Raw genomic sequence first — 20,225 nt, 5'->3', positions numbered from 1 at the left:
CCAATGATTCACAATTCAATATGTGGAATGATTTCGATTTATCATTTCCATATCCATTACCATTCTTTTCCTTAGTAAATGAGTTGCTTCCGATTTTGATAGTTTTCAATCGATTCAATCCATCGATTTGGAATGTTTTCACTGATTCAAAACATTCATCACCGATTTCGATTGATTCCAAATTATACAACAATGAAACATCCCAATCAACCAATACACAATTCTCACTCAGTTTCAAATGTTTCATTCCAATATTCAGTGGTTTGCTTCCATCTCCTTCATATTTTTCATAAATATCACTTTCAATTCCATTATACCATTCACATTCTTTCACTAATTTACCATATCGATCATACACTTTTCCAATTCCAAATCGCTTATCATCACACCAATATCCTTCATATTCAACCAAACCATTATTATGATAACTCGTTCCATATCCAAATCGTTTCCAATTGATCATTATGCCCTTGTATACCAATATTCCATCATCATCATACATTTCACCATATCCAAATGGAATTCCTATTCTACCTTCTTTTTCTTCCTTTCCTGTCAATATCAATCCTTCAAATCGACTTCCATGATCCAAATCTACGATTCCTTCTACTTCTATGGATTGTTCTTCATTATATGAAATAGCACCAATTTGATGATTTCCAAATACTTTCAACACTTTCTGCTCATTGAGCACAAATCCTTGATTCATGAATACTCCATTATTGAACTGCAATTCTACACATACTCTATTACTCAAAATGAGTGAAATCCAGTCATTTGGTTTCCAATCTTTACCCAAGCATCCCTGCACATTTTGAATAATGGAACTATCAATGTGATAGTTACTAATAACAGAATTGACAAAATCAACAATGTTTTGCATGGAAATGAAAAGAAATATGGTAAAACGGTTTTTTTGGAAACAAGATCTGTTTCATTATTTCTCGATAGAACACACGTCGTGGATTATTGTGTATGGCTGTGATATGCTGGTGTGTTACAAACTAGAATACATATAATAAAATCTCATTTTCTCCACCCATCTCTATTTCTCTATATTTTGGTGCATTTCCATCTATTCATTTATTTTTGTGTTATATTTAGATACTTATAGCTATAATTGTAAATTATTACTCATTTTGATCACCTTTACTTTCTCATGTCAGAATGGCTGTTCTATTAAGTCTATAATGGATATATGTTCTTCAAAATATATCAATTATGTGGTAGTTGATATTGTTTTGCAACAATCGAACTCACAATAGTGAATACTGTTGGAATGGTTAGATTCGTAATAGAGAGTATGGCAGTAGTATGTAGAATGCAAAATCCATCATTTCTATTTGACAAGTGGTTTATTGTATTGATTCTCTGTTGATACTTCGATTCTCTTCTGTCACAATGACCATCCATATTGAGTACAAAGAATGATATTGCAGAGAAAGGAATGTGGTTCATAGATTGAAATGGTGAATAGGAATCATAGTATCATTAAACAAAACAATCGATTGAATAATATGATGGATGGAATCCATGAATCCTATGAATGAAAACCTTGCTTTCTATTTGATCAACAAAACAATGTGAAATGCAATGTGATTAACATAGCAATAGTATAAAATAAACAAGTAATATTGAGTGAATGAATGAATGAATATGCCATCCATCATAAATGTATGATCTTTTACGCTATGCTGAATTTCTCTTCCTTGATCCCAGATTGGGTTCGAGTGAAAATGCCTCGACACAACACAATTTTATTTCTGATAGACATAGCTTTCCTTGGATTGCCACTAGTATCGATTAGAATGATCACAGCTTACTTTTAGGGTTTTCTTGCTTATCGGCAAAATCCTATTTTGAATCACATCGAACAGCAATGTACATCGCTGCTGGCGACCGTATCGACGATATCCATTGTTTCCAATTCTATGTTAAAACAGGTGTTATCCATGACCTAACAATACATATTGGCATGATATTCACTCTAACACCATTGCTATCTGGAAACGAGAGTAAAACCCCGACAGACTCATCTTCGGAAAGATCTGCAGAGTTAGACTCATTTAGACCCACAATCAATCAAGCAAACCTACCGATGTTGTTAACGGCGTATTCGATGTCCATGGAGCTTATTATTTGAACAAACAGCCAAAAACTAGAATACAAAAAATCACAAACTGGCCTCAAACCGCCTTATCTCTGACAGCCCCACAGCTCCATTCCGTATAAGTCGAATATACGCAATCATATTGCTAAGCGCCAAAATACATCCCTATCCCTCATTCTCCAACTCCATCCCCACTTCATCCGGCGTATCATAGCAATCCGAGAAGTTACAATTCCCAAAATCGATCAGATGAACGTCCGCTCGCGTTTCCCCTTCGCCCTCGTACGTAAACAAAAACGACGACGACCAGAACCTCCAATTCGACTATTTCTCATTCCTTCTGCGCTAATTTACGCGTCGCACGATATCGCGGAGATTCAGAAGCTTCTCCAGAACGATCTCCAGAACATCCAGACGAAAGGAATTGCCATCAAAGAAGAACAAGGCGATCGCCAATAACATCGATTTGGCTACCAGCGATTTGCCCCATTCTTTATCTTCGATTAGCCAGTCGTGGCTTTGCGGACGGTAAACCTATCGTGAAGAAGATTCAGAGTGATTACGCGCATGCCACACACACACATCCCGAGAGAGCCGGAAGTGGTGGACTGACACATGCGGTTGTGCCGCTCGATTTTCTGTGGAGGCGCTCCGTCCCCTTCAGATGAGTGAAGAAAGAAAGAAAGAAAAGTACAATAGGTATGCGTGCCGATTTTCACGTCTAAAATACAGGGATGCACATAAGATTTATTCAAATCTTCCAAAACTAAATAGCCGTTCAAAATGGGCTCACTATGGAATGAAGTGCATGCCAGACAATTACTGCTGAAGAAACTCAGAACTTTCTGAAATATCATCGTCCAAGTGCAGGGAATACCGTAAACCCTCAGGTCTACACAAGGGCTCATTTAAGGGAGATATAATCTGCAATATTATAGTATAGAACAAACGAAACTTCTATAGGTTGGAGGCCAAAATAGGAAGCACTAAAACGAGCAAGATCCGAATTCGATCTCATAATTTGTTCATAACATGACCGCTCCTTTTCGGTTGCTTGCTTCGCAATCTATATATTCAGCAAAAAAGAGAGAACCTACTTTTCCATTGGGCAGCTTGATCATCTTGTTATGACCAGAAACACGATATTTATATTCAGATGGCTGATGTAGTCGTAATACACCTTTGTCCATTTTCATTCTACAAAATATACTGACAACGTAAATATTTGACTATTTATGGAATTCTGAGAGATGAATCTTCATAGTCTTTTCATAGAATTGTTTTTGCAAACACGTATATTTGATCTACTTCATTTCTAACTGCGAGACGGATGGAATAGGAAGATTGAAAGGGAATATCAAAGATAATTGAAAGTAGCAAGCATATCTATTGTTTATCAGTGTTAAAATGAGTTCCGTAGTGTAGCAAGTATGTCTATGTTGCTTAGATGAAGATTACTTGGTAACTACACGAATTTGGAAGTAGGTGAATAGGTTCAGTAAATTTGGATAATTTTGCTTCGTTTTTGGTAAGAAAAATTAATTCTTACTGGTTGTAAGCACTCATGTTGTTATCATATTAAATCACTCTAATTTGTGCAATTTTCAAGTGCCAATGATTTAATGGATGCAAATGAATGATGGTCATCAGTTTTAGAATGGATCGTAGAGTAGTGTAGAAGTTTGAACTGAAATGATAATATTATTACTATTTTGCGCAAATAGATACTAGACACACATATAGATGTGATGATTCTGGAGTTGATGGTAATTGAAAACACCGTCTATTCCCAACCTGTTCTTTCACATCTATATTGATAAGTGGTTTATTATTTGATCGACCCGTATCATACACTTTACCCAGAATAGATGATAATAATCCTGCACTCATCCCTACTTTGATTCTACTTTCTACCAGAGTCAGTAAGGAGATAACAAGCCATCCACCGTGATTTCAGTCTCCGATTTCCTTCCAATCATTATTTTGGAACAATTCAACAACGCTATTCCTATTATTCTACTTATCATCATTCAATCACAAATGAATTCGGAATGGATCGTCCTCCCATCAACTAACCATCTACCTTATGATTCTTAGAAACAAACAGAAAACATAATAGTGCAACAAGAAGAAAACATCTCCTCATAATATGGAGCATAAACTCTCAAATCGTTTCCATAGACCCAGAACACACAGCTCTTTCCTTTCCATGTCCCATAAGCCTCAATAATCGGTAGCTCGCTCACCATGAGACGTTGATTGTTTATTCTCCGCTTTTCTTCGATTTCTGCTCTTCTCTATTGATCATGTTGTCTCCCAATCGGAACCTTTGCTGCGCGATTCTCCAAGTCAAAACACGTTTCCTGGATATCGCTGTTTTCAAAATCTCTCGGTGCCTGTAAATCCGGTCCTTCTTTTCTATGATGAATCATGCACCAGACGAATACTCGAAACATAGCGATGACTCTGCATCACAAATAGGATCAGGCGGAATATCGCCTCCATATAAGACAAGAGATATATTGCTGTTATAATAGTTCACAGTGGCCTAGAGTAGAAGCATGCTTGCTTAGATTATACCATAACGAATCCTATCACATATCCTTTTCCCTGACACTCAGGACATTCCATTCTGCCTGTACCAGAACACCGACTACACGTTTCAGTAGTGGTTCTACACTTTTAAAACAATACAATAACCTTCATACGTGTATTGTCCAGTTTCTGAGTCATATTGTGAACGGGTAACTCTTCCTCTACCATGGCATCTTGTACACTTCACTCTACAATCGCCACCACACTTAGGACATGTCTCTTTACAATCTGTATGTGGCCAGCGTATCGTTTTACTTCCACCCTTAAATCGAGTTGGGGGAGAGATCGGATATTCCCAAAGCTTTGGAATCGGACCATATTCCTCAGTATCCATCTATCAGTCATTACAAAGAATCCAGCTGAGATACCATTCTATTTATGTCTGCTCGGTAATAGTCACCGGCTGAGCGCTCCTCAGAGAAGATATCCCAAGAGCAGACATAGCAACTCCACATTTTATTCTGATTGTGATTTATGATGAGTGCCTTACAATCGTTATATCCATTTCTTTTATTGCTCTCTTCGGCCAGCAACAGCTTTTACTGCTAAATAGTTGAGCAAGTGCTGCTCGTACGTCTTCTGTAGTAACTGAGCCCATAGAACAGGATTGCTCTTCATCAGCAGATTCTACTTATCAGATACTCACATAGAATACGTCTTTCGTTTGTGTTATGAGAAGCATCTACTGAGATAGAGACACCCTCTTCCGGATTGGTGGGATTCTTGTCTGTTTCATCCATTTGATCCATCTCTTGAATATCCTGCTGTACTGGTTCGTTATTTGGAGAGTGTGCTGATGGAATCTAGAAACAATAATAAATTAAAAAATCAAGATTACTTGATTTGCAGAAGACATTGACGAATAAACAGATTGAACATACACCTAATCCTCAACACAGAAATTCTTCTCAACATTCTGAGTATTCTCAAAATCAGACGGTAAGGGAGTCTACAAATAAGTAGAAAACAATACCAAAACCATTTCTAAACGGCCTAAAGAGGAAAACGATAACTGAGGAATAGGTTGAAATGATGGTTGCTACATATTGGCCAAATAATAGAAATACACGATCCATTCAAAAAAAGTATGAAAGAAACTATTATTGTGTTTTGTATTCGTTCCATAAGTAATAATATGGTTTGCAAATCATTTTTATGTGCGATTATGTGTTTAGAATCAAAATTTAATTGAAAAATAAGACCAGGGAATGCTAAACCTTGATTTGGGGTAACAAGAAGCATTTTAGAAAATGGTAATATATATTATTTGTAGAACCTAGAAGATGTGTTTTTATTAATTAGCGAGTAACAAAAAGCAGCTGGTTTCGAGTTTGATGATATGACTCTAATGATATAGGATATTCTATAGAAAGTGGAGTTCTCATGAGATATATGCTAGAGAGTTCTATACTAGACTTTTCTGAAAGAAATGAACAGTCATATCCTGAAGTAATATGCTGGGGCATTATTTTTTAGGGAATGCTAAGCAGAGATGTAGCTGGGTTGGAGAGTTTATCAGTGTCACAATAACTTCCTTATTTTCCTTTTCTTCCTTTGGTTGACTTATTATCCAACAATACAATACGAATGAATTGGATAGATGCTAATGCTACTTATTCAAGAGTAACGATGGTGTCGAAATAGGAGTGAAAATGAAATGGAGCTGTTTTGTATTGCTTATAATTATAATTATTATTATAGGTGTGAACTAAATAAAGTAAAGATTGTGTATTGAAGTTATTGGAATGGTGGTCGAAATGAATAGTTGGTGACATACCCCAAAACTGTTTTTAGCCAAATTCGATCCAATAAATTGGTAAATCCTTTGTAGAGAGAGTTATGGTATGCAATCGTTCAATTCAGGTATTCACAATTAGGCAAACTATCATTGCGATTTATAGATTACTGTCACTGAAATGCCAATATAAGCTGAGTGTAATCAAGCGGCGCTATTCTGGTAATGAGGAGATATGTTACACAGTATTGTATTTCCTTTCTTCTCAGACGTAGATTCTTTACTATCAAGTGTACGAGCCTGAATCCTTGGAAAAGCAAAAAGAACTCTTAGACATTCTTGAGGAGCGACGTCTATCTTATGATTTGAGAGAATTACGAGACATGTTGAAAGCGCGTTACGAACTATTGTTACAAGGCGTTCATGAAGACGTTACTCCTGAGTTAAGTAGTTATCTGGAAAGAATTCTGAATCTGGACTTTGATCCTGATGAGTACTCGTATAGGCGCAAAACTAAATCACAAAAGACGTATCCGACAAGATTAGAGGAATCCGATATTCTCAAAGTGGTTCTCGACGATTCTCTGTCTCATTACACTTCCTATTTCTTTGAGCAGGATTTATCCTCAGCAAATGCTAAATTCTCTCCAAAGACGATTCTTGAACATTTGGATCGAAAGGGATTGAACGTTGTTCCACTGATAATGCAGTACCTGGGAACGTTGGAGCAGAAGCAGATTCCAACTGCCTCCCTTTTCCTGAATCTCTTGACCTTTGATGCAATGGAAGAGCTGCGCAGCCAGGTGAAATCGAAGTATTCTTTCGATCTTTACACACGTTCTGACTTCCTAAATACATACATTGGTCGTTTTGGAAACCCAGAACGCAGCGAGAAGAGCGATGAGGCCGATTTTGAGCGAGCCAAACGAGTGTGTATGCGAAGAATCGAATTCTATAAGAAGAACAAGATCAGTGGGATAGCGAACGAGTTCGAACAATTGCTGGAGTTGTTGCGCAGTCATAGAGAATACGACAAAGAATTGTATTTGGATTATTTGGAGGCAAGATCGGCAACGGAAACATGGGATAAGGAAACGAAAAGCTACGATTTATCGATGTACCCGCTGGATCGCGATTATTTGGAGCATTTGTTTCCTCAGGAATCGCCCAAACCGTTCTATCGGTACTTCGACAGTCGTTCGGTAACGAGGTCTTACGAGAAGGCATGCTTGCTGAGTGGCCAATCGATCCAATGTCAGGAATACACAGATCAACAGATCGCAGATTTGAGGGATCAAGTTCGGTTGAGAATTTTGGAAGGCAACAAGGAATGTTACAGAGTGGGAGACGAAGTGTCCGTTTCCCTGGAGCTGAAGAACGTGGATGTGCTGGAATGGAAGCTGTTCGAGCTCAACACGCGCGTTTACTACGAAAAGAACAGTTCTCCGATTTCCACAACGATCGATTTGGATGGTCTCAGACCGATCACATCGGGCATCATGCACTATCATTTGCCTGCGATTCAGCGACATATCGAGACGTTTATATTCCCGACGATCAATCATCGCGGCTGCTGCGCTGTGGACTTCTTTGCGAAGGGACAGAGCAGTCGTTTCTTGGTGAATATGGGTCAACTGAACGTTTTGGTGCGCGAATCGCTGTCGGGATTGATGCTGACGGTTCTGGACGAGCAGGGAGAGCGCAAAGAATCGAACGTCTATGTTCTTCTGGATGGTCGGAAGTACGAATTGAACGACCATCACGAGATTGCGATCCCCTATCTTCCTCCTGGGAGCAGCAGACAGACGTTCAAGGCGTTGGTATGCGAAGAGATCGAAGCGGACTGGGTGTACACGGAGAAGTGCGATCTCTCCATCCCTGCGGAGAGTTTTGCGCTCGAACTGAAGGGCGATGTCGATAACGAGGCGCTCGTGCGAGGAAATGAGAATTGCCAGGTGCTTCTGCGCGTATCCGCAATGCTGAACGAAACTCCCTTCCCGAACTCGCTCCTACAGGACGTTTCGATCACTCTCTCCATGAAGGATATGGATGACATTGCATCGGAAGTGACTGTGAAGCCAGTATTGAAAGATGATGCAGAGGTAGTGGTTCCTCTGCGCATTTCAAAGCCGATTCAAAGTGTAAAGGCGAGCATTACCGCGTCCGTTGTGACGAATAATGGAGTGAAGAAGCAGTTGTCGGCTTCGTTGGATTTGTATTCTACCGACTACAATCCGAAGCGCAATCTGAACATCGAGGAAGTCAAGCCTTCGTACTCTCTGTTCAGAAAGAGAACCTCGCAGGGAGTGGAGTTCTTTGTGTATGCATCCGGTCCTGCAGGCGAACCATATCCCAGTCTGCCTGTGAGTGTGAAGCTGAACCACCTCTACAGCACATCGACCTTCCGATTCTCGCTCGAAACAGACGAGAAGGGAGAGGTTTCGCTGGGTCTTCTCCGCAATATCACCCGAATCGATGTGAATGGCACTGTGTTCCCGCTTCATTTCGAAACCTTCAACGTGAAAAAGAACTGGGAAGTGGCTGAGAACGAAAAGGTTCAAGCTCTGATTCCTCTCATCAGCGATGATTTGAATGACTATATGTTGATTTGCGAGTCGAGCGAGGACGAAATTGAATCCTTGCAATCTTGTTTGGCAAGGGTCGATGGCTATGTTTTGATTCACAATCTGAAGCCTGGAAAATATGTGTTGTATGTTCGAGATAGGAATGGAACCTTGTACACGATTCGAATCAGCGTTTATCATGCTTCCAAGATGAACATTACTGAACATTATGCGTTCTTTGGTTCCTGGGCTCGACAACTGAGTAATGCCCCCATTTCAATGATTTGCACGCCGAACGATCAGCATCTTACGATCCAGCTTTATGGAGCCACACCATCTGCACACGTTCATGTGTTGCTCAAGTCGTTCTACGAGAGTTTGATGCTTGGCAATCACATCCGAGATCTGAGCAATCCTTCCTATGCGCGAATTAAGCTAGATCCCGTTTCTTCTCTTATCGTGAATGATCGTGAACTTCCTGAAGAGTACGACTACATCCAGGGACGAAAGCGAGCGAATCGAACGTTGCCTGGCAATATGCTGCCTCCTCCTGGATTGCTGATGAATCCGATCAAAGTGGATGAAACGACGACGAAAGCGAAGGAGGCATCGGCTGGAACGAACTTTGCAGAAAAGCATGAAGAACGTCCAGGAGCCTGCGTTTCCAAGACACGAGATGAGTTGGATGTTGCTCCGAAAGATATGAAACAGCGCGATAGTCGTGAGACGATCCGTGTGTTTTCTCGTTTGCTGCCGAACATCCAGATGGTAGATGGAAAAGCAGAAATCGATCTGAGCGATTACAAGGAGAATGGATGCGAGGTTGAAGTGGTTGCAGTGGATGAAGGCCGTTTCTTGGACACCGTGTTGTTCTATTCTGGGAGCGAGGATGACCGTGTTTCACTGATGGTTCAGCAGCAAGCGCTGGAGGAATCGCTGGATCCCTCGAAGAATTACACGGAAGAGAAGCGGATATCGGTAGTAACGGCGGAGGAACCGTTGTCGATTGATAGCAAGTCAGAGATGCAAGTGTTGGCGTCTCTAGAGGATGTATGGCTGCTTTTGAAGGTGTTGTTGGACGATTCAAGGCTGCAGCAATTCTCGTTCCTTCTTTCGTGGGACAGAATGAACGAAAAGGAAAAGATGCGATTGTACAACAAATATAACTGCTCGGAAGTGAATGTCTTCATCTATTTCCGTGACCGTCCCTTCTTTGATGCATATCTCGCTTCTTCTCTGCAATCGAAGGTCGAGAAATCGTTTTTGGATGTGTGGCTTACTGGGGGCGATGTGTCTCGCTTCCTTCAACCCCAATTCTTTGAGCGTCTGAATGCTTTTGAGCGCGCTTTGCTGGCCAGTCGAGTTTCTGAAGAAGAAGGCGCAGCAATTGAACTTGGAATGAAGAATAATGCTGCGCACAATCCTCTTTCTCGCTTTGCGTTCGCCTCCATTTTCCAAAGTGCGATGAATCTGAAGAGTTTGAATGCGCCGCCTTCTGTGCTTCCACCTGAGGAAGAAGAAGAAGAAGTGGAAGAAGAAGAGGAAAAAGAGGAGGAGGAGGAAGTGGAAGTGGAAGAATTTCTTATAGGTAGCATTGGTTCATCTAGGGAAGAGTTATGTCGACCAAGACCAATGCTTTGTGGAGCTAGAAAACCAAAGATGTGTGCGAGGTCTATTGTTTCTAATCTTGTACCAAGAAGGATAAAATTAGGAGCTTGTAATAGGAGCATGGGCTCTGAGTGTATGTCTGATGCAGTCGATTATTGTTCTATGCCAACGCCTCCTCCGATGGCCGCTCCACGAATGCGTCGAATGGATGCCATGCCATCTCATCGATTCATTGCTCAGTCGGCTGATCGAATGGAAGACATTGACACTTACAAAAAGAAGAAGAGTGTAGAACATCACTACGAACGATTAGAGAAAACGAAGGAGTATCAGGAGGGATATTATTATCAAAGCACTGAAATGTTTTCTCCTGTGAATCTTGTTCCTAATTCAGCGTTCTGGGCGTCCTTTGCCCATCATTTGCGCAGCGGCTCGTCTTCTCCCTTCCTCTCCAAAGACTTCATTCTCTGCACTCACTCTGTTTCGGAAGTATTATTCTGCCTGTCTGTGCTGGGGATTCAGAGTGAAGAAGCCGCCTATCACCTACAGAAATCGCAGTTAGTCACGAACTCGCCCGTGTTCGTGTTCCACAAAATGCTGAAGGAGGGAACGAAGCCTGCGGATTGTCCTCTCATGGTGCTGACCAAGTACATCGATAACAGCAATCACTGGAAGACAGTGAACGGGAAGAAAGTGGAGCGTTTTATGGAAACCAACGAGTTCGTCGCGGGAGTTTCGTACACCTGCATGATTGTCATTACGAATGTGGCGCCCATCCAGCAAGTCGTGGAGGTCATGTATCAGATTCCGCGGGGATCGTACCCTCTATCCAATCTCAAGTCTTTGGTGAACGAGGTGAAGACAATCGATGCCTTCAGCACCTGCACGTTGAGTTATTCGTTCTATTTCCCGAAGGTGGGAGACTTTGAGCATCTTCCAGCGCACATCATCGATTCAACGAAGGCGACCATCCTCGCTGTCGCTTCTCCTTCCTTCACGACGCTCCACTGCGTGAAGGAGGCGAAGACGCTGGATGTCACTTCGTGGAAAGATGTGGCGCTCAACGCTTCGGAGGACGTTCTGCTTGATTACATTCGATCACATGATGTGCAGGAGCTGGAATGGAAGTATGTGTTGGGCAGACTGTCCAATGCTTCGTTCTTTACGAAGCTGGTTGCCGAGCTGCGTCAAATTCGATTCTATAACGAGGATATCTGGAAGTTCGGAGTGAAACACCGCGATCTGCAGTCCACGAAGGATCTTGTGGGAATGAGAATGAGGAAGCGTGTTGGACTGGCATTCTCTTCGCCGATGCTCACGATCGATTCAGCGGCTGAGGGACTCTTCAATATTCGCGAGTACAAACCCTACGTGAATAATCGTTGTTTCCGCTTAGGAGAGAGCATGAACATTCCGAACGACAAGCTAAAGAAGCAATACGAGCTTTTCTTGAAGTATCTGATGCAAAAGAAGCCCACGTGCAATGATTACGCGTTGTTGGTGTATTATTTGATTCTTCAGGATCGTGTGATGACCGCCCTTTCTGTGTTTAAACAGTTCGTCTGTGAAGAGCGAGAAGGCCGCTTTGTTCCGCGCGCAGACTGCGTTTGCAACGTCCAGGTCGATTATATGATCGCGTATTTCGATTGTTTCACGGAGAGTTTGACGCAGGCTCGCGAGATCTGTGCTCGCTATGAGTCCTATCCAGTTCTGTACTGGCGAAATCTTTTCAGCAACATTTCTTCGATGGTGAAGAGCGTGGATGGAACAATGGATATCGAGAAGACCTTCGAAATCAGGGATGAATCGGACCTTGCTCGCGATGAATTCAAATCGAAACGATCGCAAATGAATATGGACAGTTCGCTCGAAGTGTCATCCACGAATCAGGTGATTACGCTGCACTACTACAATCTACGCGAGGCAGACATCAATCTCTACGAGCTGGATGTGGAGTTGCTCTTCAGTCTGAATCCCTTCGTGTTCAACAAGTCTTCGTCGCTCTTCATTCGTCCCAACTACACGCAGCATGTCCAGCTGCCTCCTGAAGTCGATGGCGTGGGCGAGTTTTGCTACACGCTTCCGAAAGAATACCAGGAGAAGAATGTTTTGGTGGAAGTACGGAACGGAACGCTGCGCGAAGCCTGCTATTCGCTGAACAATTCGCTGCTTGTGGCGCTGTCTGTGAAGTCTGGACAGCTGCGAGTGATGGATAAGAAGACGCATGCGGGCATTCCGTGCTGCTATGTGAAGGTGTACGCGGAGACGAATAGTGGAGAAAACAAGTTCTTGAAGGATGGATTCACGGATATCAGTGGCTGTTTTGATTATTATTCGGTGAGTACGGAGGTGGCCGAACAAGCAAAGAAACTGGCGATTTTTGTGGATAAAGAGGGGTATGGATCGTGTATTCGGGAAGCTTTGCCTCCCATTTCTGCTGCGCATTAGAGAGTATGTGTGAGAAGTGTTATTGTTTGTTGAAATACAAGGATAGTTGAAGGACTTGAAGGATGAATGATGTGTGGTGTGTTGGATATGGGAAGTGAAAAGGAAACAATTGAAATGAAGACTAGAATAGGTTGCTTGGTGTAGATTGTAACTAATGGACGTAATGGAATGCAATACAAACACAATCGTTGAGCAAATATAAGCATTTTATAAGATAATCAATCATGATGTATTGATATCTGTACATGCATTTGAAGCAAATCCAAACAGCTATGAATGCTTTTTTGAATATTAGAGTCATTTACCGGACTTACCATATTACAAAGTTAAAATAGATAAAATACAACGCATCGAGTGTAATATTGGCATTCAAGATTCGTTGTTTGGTTATTTGGTGAAAATGGCCTTTATCCAGTAGATCAAATAATACTCTTAATAGTGATAAAAAAATCGGTAATATCGACAGTAGTGAACTATTGGGATGTAATCAAATCTATGTTTGTAATAATAAACTGACATCTTTTGTAGAAAACGAATACGTAAAAAACTATACAAAACATGACACATTTCATTTTCAATACAATAATGGTTGATATGTTGATGAGTACATCGATATTAATATAGAATTGCTATGTAAGGTTAAAATGAATGATTTTTCCTCTCTTTTATACTCTTCATTTTCCTTTATTCTACAATTATTATCACTTGAGTAAATGAATTGCTTTTGATTTTGATAGTTTTCAATCGATTCAATCCATCGATTTGGAATGATTTCATTGATTCAAAACAATTATTGTCGATTTCGATTGATTCCAAATTATACAACAATGAAACATCCAAATCAATCAATACACAATTGTCAATCAGTTTCAAATGTTTCATTCCGATATTCAGTGGTTTGCTTCCATCTCCTTCATATTTTTCATCAATATCACTTTCAATTCCATTATACCATTCACATTCATTCACTAATTTACCATATCGATCATAGACAATTCCTTTACCAAATCGATTATCATCACACCAATATCCTTCATATTCAATACATCCATTATTATGATAACTCGTTCCATATCCAAATCGTTTCCAATTGATCGTTATGCCCTTGTACACCAATATTCCATCATCATCATATATTTCACCATATCCAAATGGAATTCCTATTCTACCTTCTTTTTCGTTTTCTGTCAATACCAAACCTTCAAATCGACTTCCATGATCCAAATCCACTATTCCTTCTACTACTTCTATGGATTGTTCTTCATTATAGGAAATAGCACCAATTTGATGATTTCCAAACACTTTCAACACTTTCTGCTCATTGAGGACAAATCCTTGATTCATGAATACTCCATTATTGAATTGCAATAATAAACATACTCCATTACTCAATATGAGTGAAATCCAGCCATTTGGTTTCATTTCTTTACCCAAGCATGCCTGTACACTTTGAATAATGAAACTATCAATGTGATAGTTACTAATAACAGAATTGACAAAATCAACAATGTTTTGTATCTAAATGTAATGAAATATAAAGAAACAGTTTATTTGGAAACATAATCTATTAATAACGAAATGCTTTATAATAGCTCATTTAGTTATTATAGCTATATTTATGGTAGTAGTATAATGCAATAGAGGTAATTATTTCGAATTAGTTTTCCCCTATTTTGTACTCGCTTTTTAATATATACCCTCCCAATACTATAAATAAAACTTCGTAATAATCCTTTTATCCAATCATTCACCCATTACTCCAATAGTTAACACATTCATAGCAGCAACAACAACAACATCATCTAGATCTCCATGCTATGTTATTATTATTTCATTACCGATTGACAATTACACTATTATCATCATCATTTATTACTCATAGACAACAAAAAGTATTCTATTCCAATAGAAAAAGTGTGTTGGGAAAGTGACGAGGAATCGCTTCGAATGAGACTGCTAAAAAAGAAAACGCTAATGGAGTCCTAATTCAAATGAACCACTGATTTAAACAAACACTCCAAATCGCCATTTTCATCTTCAACGTCTCATGTGGATTGTATCCCACCAACTCAAAGTCTGCGAACGTGTATTCCTCAATATTCTCGCTCTGCTTTGTAATCCGCAACTAGCCCTCAATTCCTCTCTCCACATTTACAGTCGGGAACGGACGCGGCTCTCGCTCGATCTGCTGCAGTAACGCTTCCTCATGATTCACATACACGTGCGTATCGCCAATCGAATGCACGAATTCTCCCGGCTTTTACTCAGAATGCTATCCAATTCGTACCTTCAATCCGGTGATATGCGCCAATAAAATCGTTAACAGCGAATACGATGCGATGTTGAATGGAACGCCAAGACCCATATCCGCCGATCTCTGGTACATCTGGCACGATAAGTACCCATTCTGCACATAGAATTGGGACATCACGTGACATGGAGGCAACGCCATCTTCCTCAAATCCGCCGGATTCCATGCCGATAAAATGATTCGTCGGTTATACGGATCGGTTTTCAGCAAATGAATCACTTCTTTCAGCTGATCCACGCCTTGATTCGAGTAATCCTTGTCTCTGCCTTCGTAAGCCGCGCCAAAATGCCGCCATTGGAATCCATAAATCGGGCCTAAATCGTCTTCTTCGTTTTGTGTGAGTCCCACGCTATCTAAAAACGATCGCGTGCCATTTCCGTCCCAAATGTGGATGTTTTTCTCCTACTCTCAACGAGAATCGAACAAACACACTTTCAGAACGCGGCCATCCGTGCAACCGCGGATAAACCACAGCAACTCCTCCACGATTCCCCGCCAAAACACTTTCTTCGTCGTCAGCAGCGGAATCACGCCGTTTGCCAGCAAAAATCGCATCTGCGTGCCGAAAACGCTTCTCGTTCCAGTGTTGGTGCGATCAGTTCGAAGAGCTCCGTGATCCAGAATGTAGCGAATCAAATTCAGGTATTGGAGTTCTTCGTGTTCCTATTATCATGATCGTAAAAGAAAACAGCGGGTACTTGGAGAGAGGTCCGGTAGGGGGGCAAAAAGGTCATGGGCAGACGTGTATACTCGGCGAAGCGGAATTTGAAGTTGTTTTCTTCGAATGTTTCCGATTCTTTCTGGAAGCTTACCTCGAAAAAGCAAGCAAAAATACAGTTTTTTTATACGCTAGAGGGATTTCAGGGAAGAAGGTATCGCAAGAAATGTCTGCGTCCACTTCTGTGAGATACAGCTTTTCACATTCGGGAAGATTGATGGCCTTTTTGTAGATTTGGCCTCCACCTATCACGAAGATGTTTTCGATCTTTCGCTTTAGTTCCTCCTCTTGCATCAAGATCAGAGCCTCATCCACAGAAGAGCAGATATACACAGAATCGGGAATATTGTGCTTTCTAAGCAGTTGATTAAACCTTTTAAAACTACTCTCTTAACTCCTTGTCATGAGAAATAATAAAGTTGATTCGGTTCTTCAGAGGGCGGAACTTCTCTGGAAAAGAAAAGTAGGTGTTTTTCCCAATGATGACGGCATTCTGCTTTTCAGAATCCTATATGACACTCAATGCGCTACAAATACAGTCGTAGTTGTCGTTAGATCCACGAAGAACTTCATGTCTTGCTTTATTCTCCAAGGAAGTCCCCCGTTGAGCCCAATGCCCCTCTTTGTGGTCATGGCAGCTACGATACTGAATCGAATGATACTCATCTCAAATGTGCAAGTAAAATAAAAAATAACTTGACGCACTAATGTGATTGAAAACAAACACCTCATACGATCTATTTTACAATTCCTTATTATGCTGTTCCAGCCTACACCTCATTCAACCCCTCTTTCCTCACAGCGAAAAACACAAATTACAAACGCGCACCATATCCGGGATATTCTTCTCCGGCAGGAACACCCGCTTCGAGCAATGCTTGTCACAGAAGACATTCCCGCACAATCGGCAATGATGCTTTCGCTTCCGAAACGGATGCATCAACGACAAAAACTGTACGTCGCACTCCACATCCGTGCACTCCTCCACGATATAATCCGGGATCCACGGAGCTACATCCCATCCCACCTCATTCCCGCGGTTACTCGGCTCCTCCGACTCGAACGGATTGAAAAACAGCGGGAAACAGAACTGACAGACGTAGGAAGGCGAGTTTCCGTCGAGATAGAGCAGTCTTCGGCAGTGATATTTGCAGTACCAGCGCTCGCAGACGGCGCAGAGATGCGACGTGGACTCCAAAATCGGCTGCGAGCACATCGCGAAGTTGCACAGACGTTCCCGCGGTTCTCTCACCGCTGCAGATGAACCGACCCTCCAAAGTGGAAACAGAGAACCGTGCGGATGTTCTGCATGCGGGAATCGGAGAGAGGTCCGAAGGTGATGACGATGGGGAGCGGGAATTTCTTGATGAGCGTGAGAATTTCCTGGTAGGGACGATCGATGGTCACGACGTCGTTGATCTGCAGAACGAAGCTGTTCAGCGGGACCTTCATCCCGTAGTCGTTGTTCTCGAAGCGCTCCACCTTCACGAGCATCGCGTTCCGCGCGTCCGTCCCGCTCTGCAGCGAGACGCCCAGCGGAGACGACATAAAAGTCACAACCACGGGGAGCGGCTGCGGCGAGGTGGTGTGCGTCGTGATCGAGGACAGCGAGTCCTTGTCCGTCGGGGTCAGCACCGTCACGTCCGGCTTTTTCTTCTACGGTGAAAAGGGGAAACCGGGGAAACGAAGTTCGACTCGTAGCAGTGGTCGCAGAGAAGCAGCTCTTTCCCGTTCACGATCCGCTTTTTCGGCTTGTGCTAGGGTTCAGAACCGCGGGAATCGATACGTTCTCGCAGTACACAAACAGACACTGCTGACACACCCGTTTCTCCCGCTGCGATAACCGCGGAACCACCTCATGGCACCCAAACGACTGGCAGACCTCGATAGGCGGCACTTCCGCCTTCTCCTTCGGCGGTTTCATCCTACTCCTCATCCGGTTTCCCCGTTTCCACTCTTCCAACGACGCCTCGAAAACCGCGTTTCCCGCGTTTGCGGGCGTTTCGTCGTCGGCGAAGAGGAGGTTCCAGCGGTGGCGGGAAAGCTGCTTCGCCGGGGGATCGGGAGGGTCGGAGGAGAGCGAGGCGGCGGAGAGCGGGTCGGTCTCGGCGGTGGAGTAGCGCTGGAAGTTCCACTCGGTGGATTCGGACCAATCATCGGAGTCCGTGAAGGAATTGTGTTCCGGGGTGGAGGGATCGGCTCGCTGGAACACAATGGAGGGGAGCAGCGCGGCGGAGTCCTCGCTGGGAGTCGCGAAGGTCGTGGAATAGTGGAAACCGTCGTGCTGGAAGACTGGCGGGCGCGAAGCAAAAAGCCCGCTCAATTCGGAGAGCGAAGATTGAACGGGTTTTTTCGAGGAGGAGGGCTGCTGGACGGCTCGGTCGGTGGGGAGCGAGCTCTGTGGGGAAAGGGAGAAACGTGGAATCGAGGAAGGGACGGGTTTTGAAGTGGAAGGATGGGTGAAACGGACGGGAGATCGCGGGAAATAAAGGCTGTGGGGAGAGAGGGAGGAGCCCATGCGGGACGAATCGTTTGAGTCGGTGGCGGAGCGATCGGGGGAAGGAGCTGAGCGAATATGGAGAAGAACGCGGCCATTGCCTTCCATTTTGTCATTGGTGACGATGAAGGTGAGAACGGTGAGTCCCTTGTGTTCGTTGAAGAGAACGAGGTATTCGTGCTTGAAAGAGTCGATGAGGGACTCTTCTTCTAGGGTGAGGAGATTGCGGCAGTCATGAGGATCGAAATTTTGTTTGTCCTGGCCTATTTTGATGGAAAACCTGCTGTTGAGAAAAAGCTGTATGCAAACTCTCCGTAGGGGATGTTGCCATTGAAAGACAAGATATTCTTTGAATAACATAAGTTTAGAAGGTGGTAGATCGTCTACGATTATACGCATCCGTGAAAGCAAACTCTACGGATCGTTGTTCCCACAGCCAACGGCAATTCGTAACGAAACGTAGTGTCTCTTTTCTCTTCTTCGCTTTCGATCATCGTAGAAGATGTTCCACTTATGTAGGAGTTAAAACGGTTCTCCTAGGACAATAACGATTCGCATTGAAAAATACAGAAGATGAATTTTCTACCACACTTTCTTCGTTGCTATAATATTGTAATTGGAGAGATTCACGCTCCGAGCTGAATCCCTATGATTCGGGCACAGAAACATACTATCATACCTCGTTATAAGCATTCATTGATTATTTGCAACTCAAAAAACGTAATGCACAAAAGTTCAAAATCACAAATGTTGAAATATTCCTCGTTACGAAACTTTTTCTCATAGAGTTTCCTAATTTTCATTTCTTGTCTCTGTTGTGAATACCCTGCACTGAGACACGATTATGCCATCTGTAGGAGATCAAACGGGAGGTTTGTTTACCAGCAATGGAAACATCTTTGAACTGACCCCTGGGGAGCGTGTGGTAATGCGTAAAAAGCCGCGCTCTGGATTCGATGCAATCCTGGCAATTTTAGATGAGATTGGTTACTATGGGTAACGCCTTCAATGTTTCTTCGATCTCTAGAGTACGACTACGGAGTCGGGAAGAGCTAAATCCTTTTGAGACTTTGATAGGAGGTCTTTCCTGGTGTATTGGCTATATAAAGCCCGAATTCAATCGTGATATTGCCTATTCGGAGGGGATGAGTCTAGGGAAAAAGATTGCCATTTCCGAGAACATTATCAAATGTCTCATTCAGTAACTCTCTCTTTCCGTTTTGATAGTAGAATGAAGTATCCAAATCGCCTGAGTCCCCAGCAAATCCAGGGAATGGACTACAAGGCGATGGAAACACTGCTGACCTGGTTAAAAGAGAAAATCATCGAAATCCGCAATTCTCTTCCTTCCTATGAGTCGCTGGCCGCTCAGCGACTCTTCGAAGATGAATTCTGTTTTGATGCTTCCGATGCTCCCCCAGACGCTGTTTCTTCGCTCTGGTTCTCTTCTCCTTCTTCAACATCAGCGACCGATCTCCAGTCCACCGCCATGCTTTCATGCCAAACCACCTCAACGATCAGTCGTCCTCTCCGTCTGTCCTAACTCGCAGTTTCCCCCTGCAACCCGCGCTGCATTTTCACCTTCATCGCCTACCTGCAGTCCCAGAGCTATCTGGCAGGCGGAACCTACAACGACACG

At 42.6% G+C, this 20,225-nt stretch overlaps 7 protein-coding genes; 3 read left to right on the top strand and 4 right to left on the bottom strand.

Annotated features, from left to right (window-relative positions):
- Positions 1 to 2,154: 2,154 nt before the first annotated feature.
- Positions 2,155 to 3,306, bottom strand: GSBLH_T00000595001 (uncharacterized protein; the record flags this gene model as incomplete). XM_013038825.1 has 3 exons in its annotated part: positions 2,155 to 2,275; positions 2,306 to 3,176; positions 3,208 to 3,306. 2 exons carry the CDS (start codon positions 3,304 to 3,306, stop codon positions 3,015 to 3,017), a joined length of 261 nt encoding a protein of 86 aa, XP_012894279.1. The 3' UTR covers positions 2,155 to 2,275; positions 2,306 to 3,014.
- An 897-nt stretch (positions 3,307 to 4,203) lies between these two features.
- Positions 4,204 to 5,781, bottom strand: GSBLH_T00000594001 (uncharacterized protein; the record flags this gene model as incomplete). The annotated part of the gene is made up of 12 exons (XM_013038824.1): positions 4,204 to 4,407; positions 4,438 to 4,528; positions 4,558 to 4,658; positions 4,691 to 4,784; positions 4,819 to 5,039; positions 5,074 to 5,166; positions 5,196 to 5,332; positions 5,361 to 5,508; positions 5,544 to 5,588; positions 5,619 to 5,654; positions 5,685 to 5,744; positions 5,773 to 5,781. The coding sequence occupies 12 exons, from the start codon at positions 5,779 to 5,781 to the stop codon at positions 4,204 to 4,206; spliced, it is 1,239 nt and encodes a 412-aa protein (XP_012894278.1).
- Positions 5,782 to 6,675: 894 nt separating this feature from the next.
- GSBLH_T00006089001 (uncharacterized protein) lies at positions 6,676 to 10,170 on the top strand (the record flags this gene model as incomplete). The annotated part of the gene is made up of 4 exons (XM_013038823.1): positions 6,676 to 6,690; positions 6,716 to 8,542; positions 8,570 to 10,054; positions 10,129 to 10,170. The coding sequence occupies 4 exons, from the start codon at positions 6,676 to 6,678 to the stop codon at positions 10,168 to 10,170; spliced, it is 3,369 nt and encodes a 1,122-aa protein (XP_012894277.1).
- A 466-nt stretch (positions 10,171 to 10,636) lies between these two features.
- On the top strand, positions 10,637 to 13,079 carry GSBLH_T00000593001 (uncharacterized protein; the record flags this gene model as incomplete). XM_013038822.1 has 1 exon in its annotated part: positions 10,637 to 13,079. The coding sequence occupies one exon, from the start codon at positions 10,637 to 10,639 to the stop codon at positions 13,058 to 13,060; it is 2,424 nt and encodes an 807-aa protein (XP_012894276.1). The 3' UTR covers positions 13,061 to 13,079.
- Positions 13,080 to 15,047: 1,968 nt separating this feature from the next.
- GSBLH_T00000592001 (Thymidylate synthase) lies at positions 15,048 to 16,755 on the bottom strand (the record flags this gene model as incomplete). Its single annotated transcript, XM_013038821.1, has 8 exons — positions 15,048 to 15,185; positions 15,216 to 15,317; positions 15,348 to 15,773; positions 15,804 to 16,034; positions 16,070 to 16,171; positions 16,207 to 16,444; positions 16,476 to 16,597; positions 16,627 to 16,755. The coding sequence occupies 8 exons, from the start codon at positions 16,753 to 16,755 to the stop codon at positions 15,048 to 15,050; spliced, it is 1,488 nt and encodes a 495-aa protein (XP_012894275.1).
- Positions 16,756 to 16,885: 130 nt separating this feature from the next.
- On the bottom strand, positions 16,886 to 17,305 carry GSBLH_T00006088001 (uncharacterized protein; the record flags this gene model as incomplete). The annotated part of the gene is made up of 1 exon (XM_013038820.1): positions 16,886 to 17,305. One exon carries the CDS (start codon positions 17,303 to 17,305, stop codon positions 16,886 to 16,888), a length of 420 nt encoding a protein of 139 aa, XP_012894274.1.
- A 2,125-nt stretch (positions 17,306 to 19,430) lies between these two features.
- GSBLH_T00006087001 (uncharacterized protein) lies at positions 19,431 to 20,129 on the top strand (the record flags this gene model as incomplete). The annotated part of the gene is made up of 3 exons (XM_013038819.1): positions 19,431 to 19,582; positions 19,614 to 19,787; positions 19,817 to 20,129. 3 exons carry the CDS (start codon positions 19,431 to 19,433, stop codon positions 20,127 to 20,129), a joined length of 639 nt encoding a protein of 212 aa, XP_012894273.1.
- Positions 20,130 to 20,225: the final 96 nt, after the last annotated feature.

This window comes from Blastocystis hominis, assembly GCF_000151665.1.
Source record: "Blastocystis hominis, Singapore isolate B (sub-type 7) whole genome shotgun sequence assembly, scaffold_0".
NCBI classification, from domain to species: Eukaryota; class Bigyra; order Opalinata; family Blastocystidae; genus Blastocystis; species Blastocystis hominis.
Note: the sequence above shows the minus strand (reverse complement) of the source record. Positions and strands in the feature narration are given on the sequence as shown.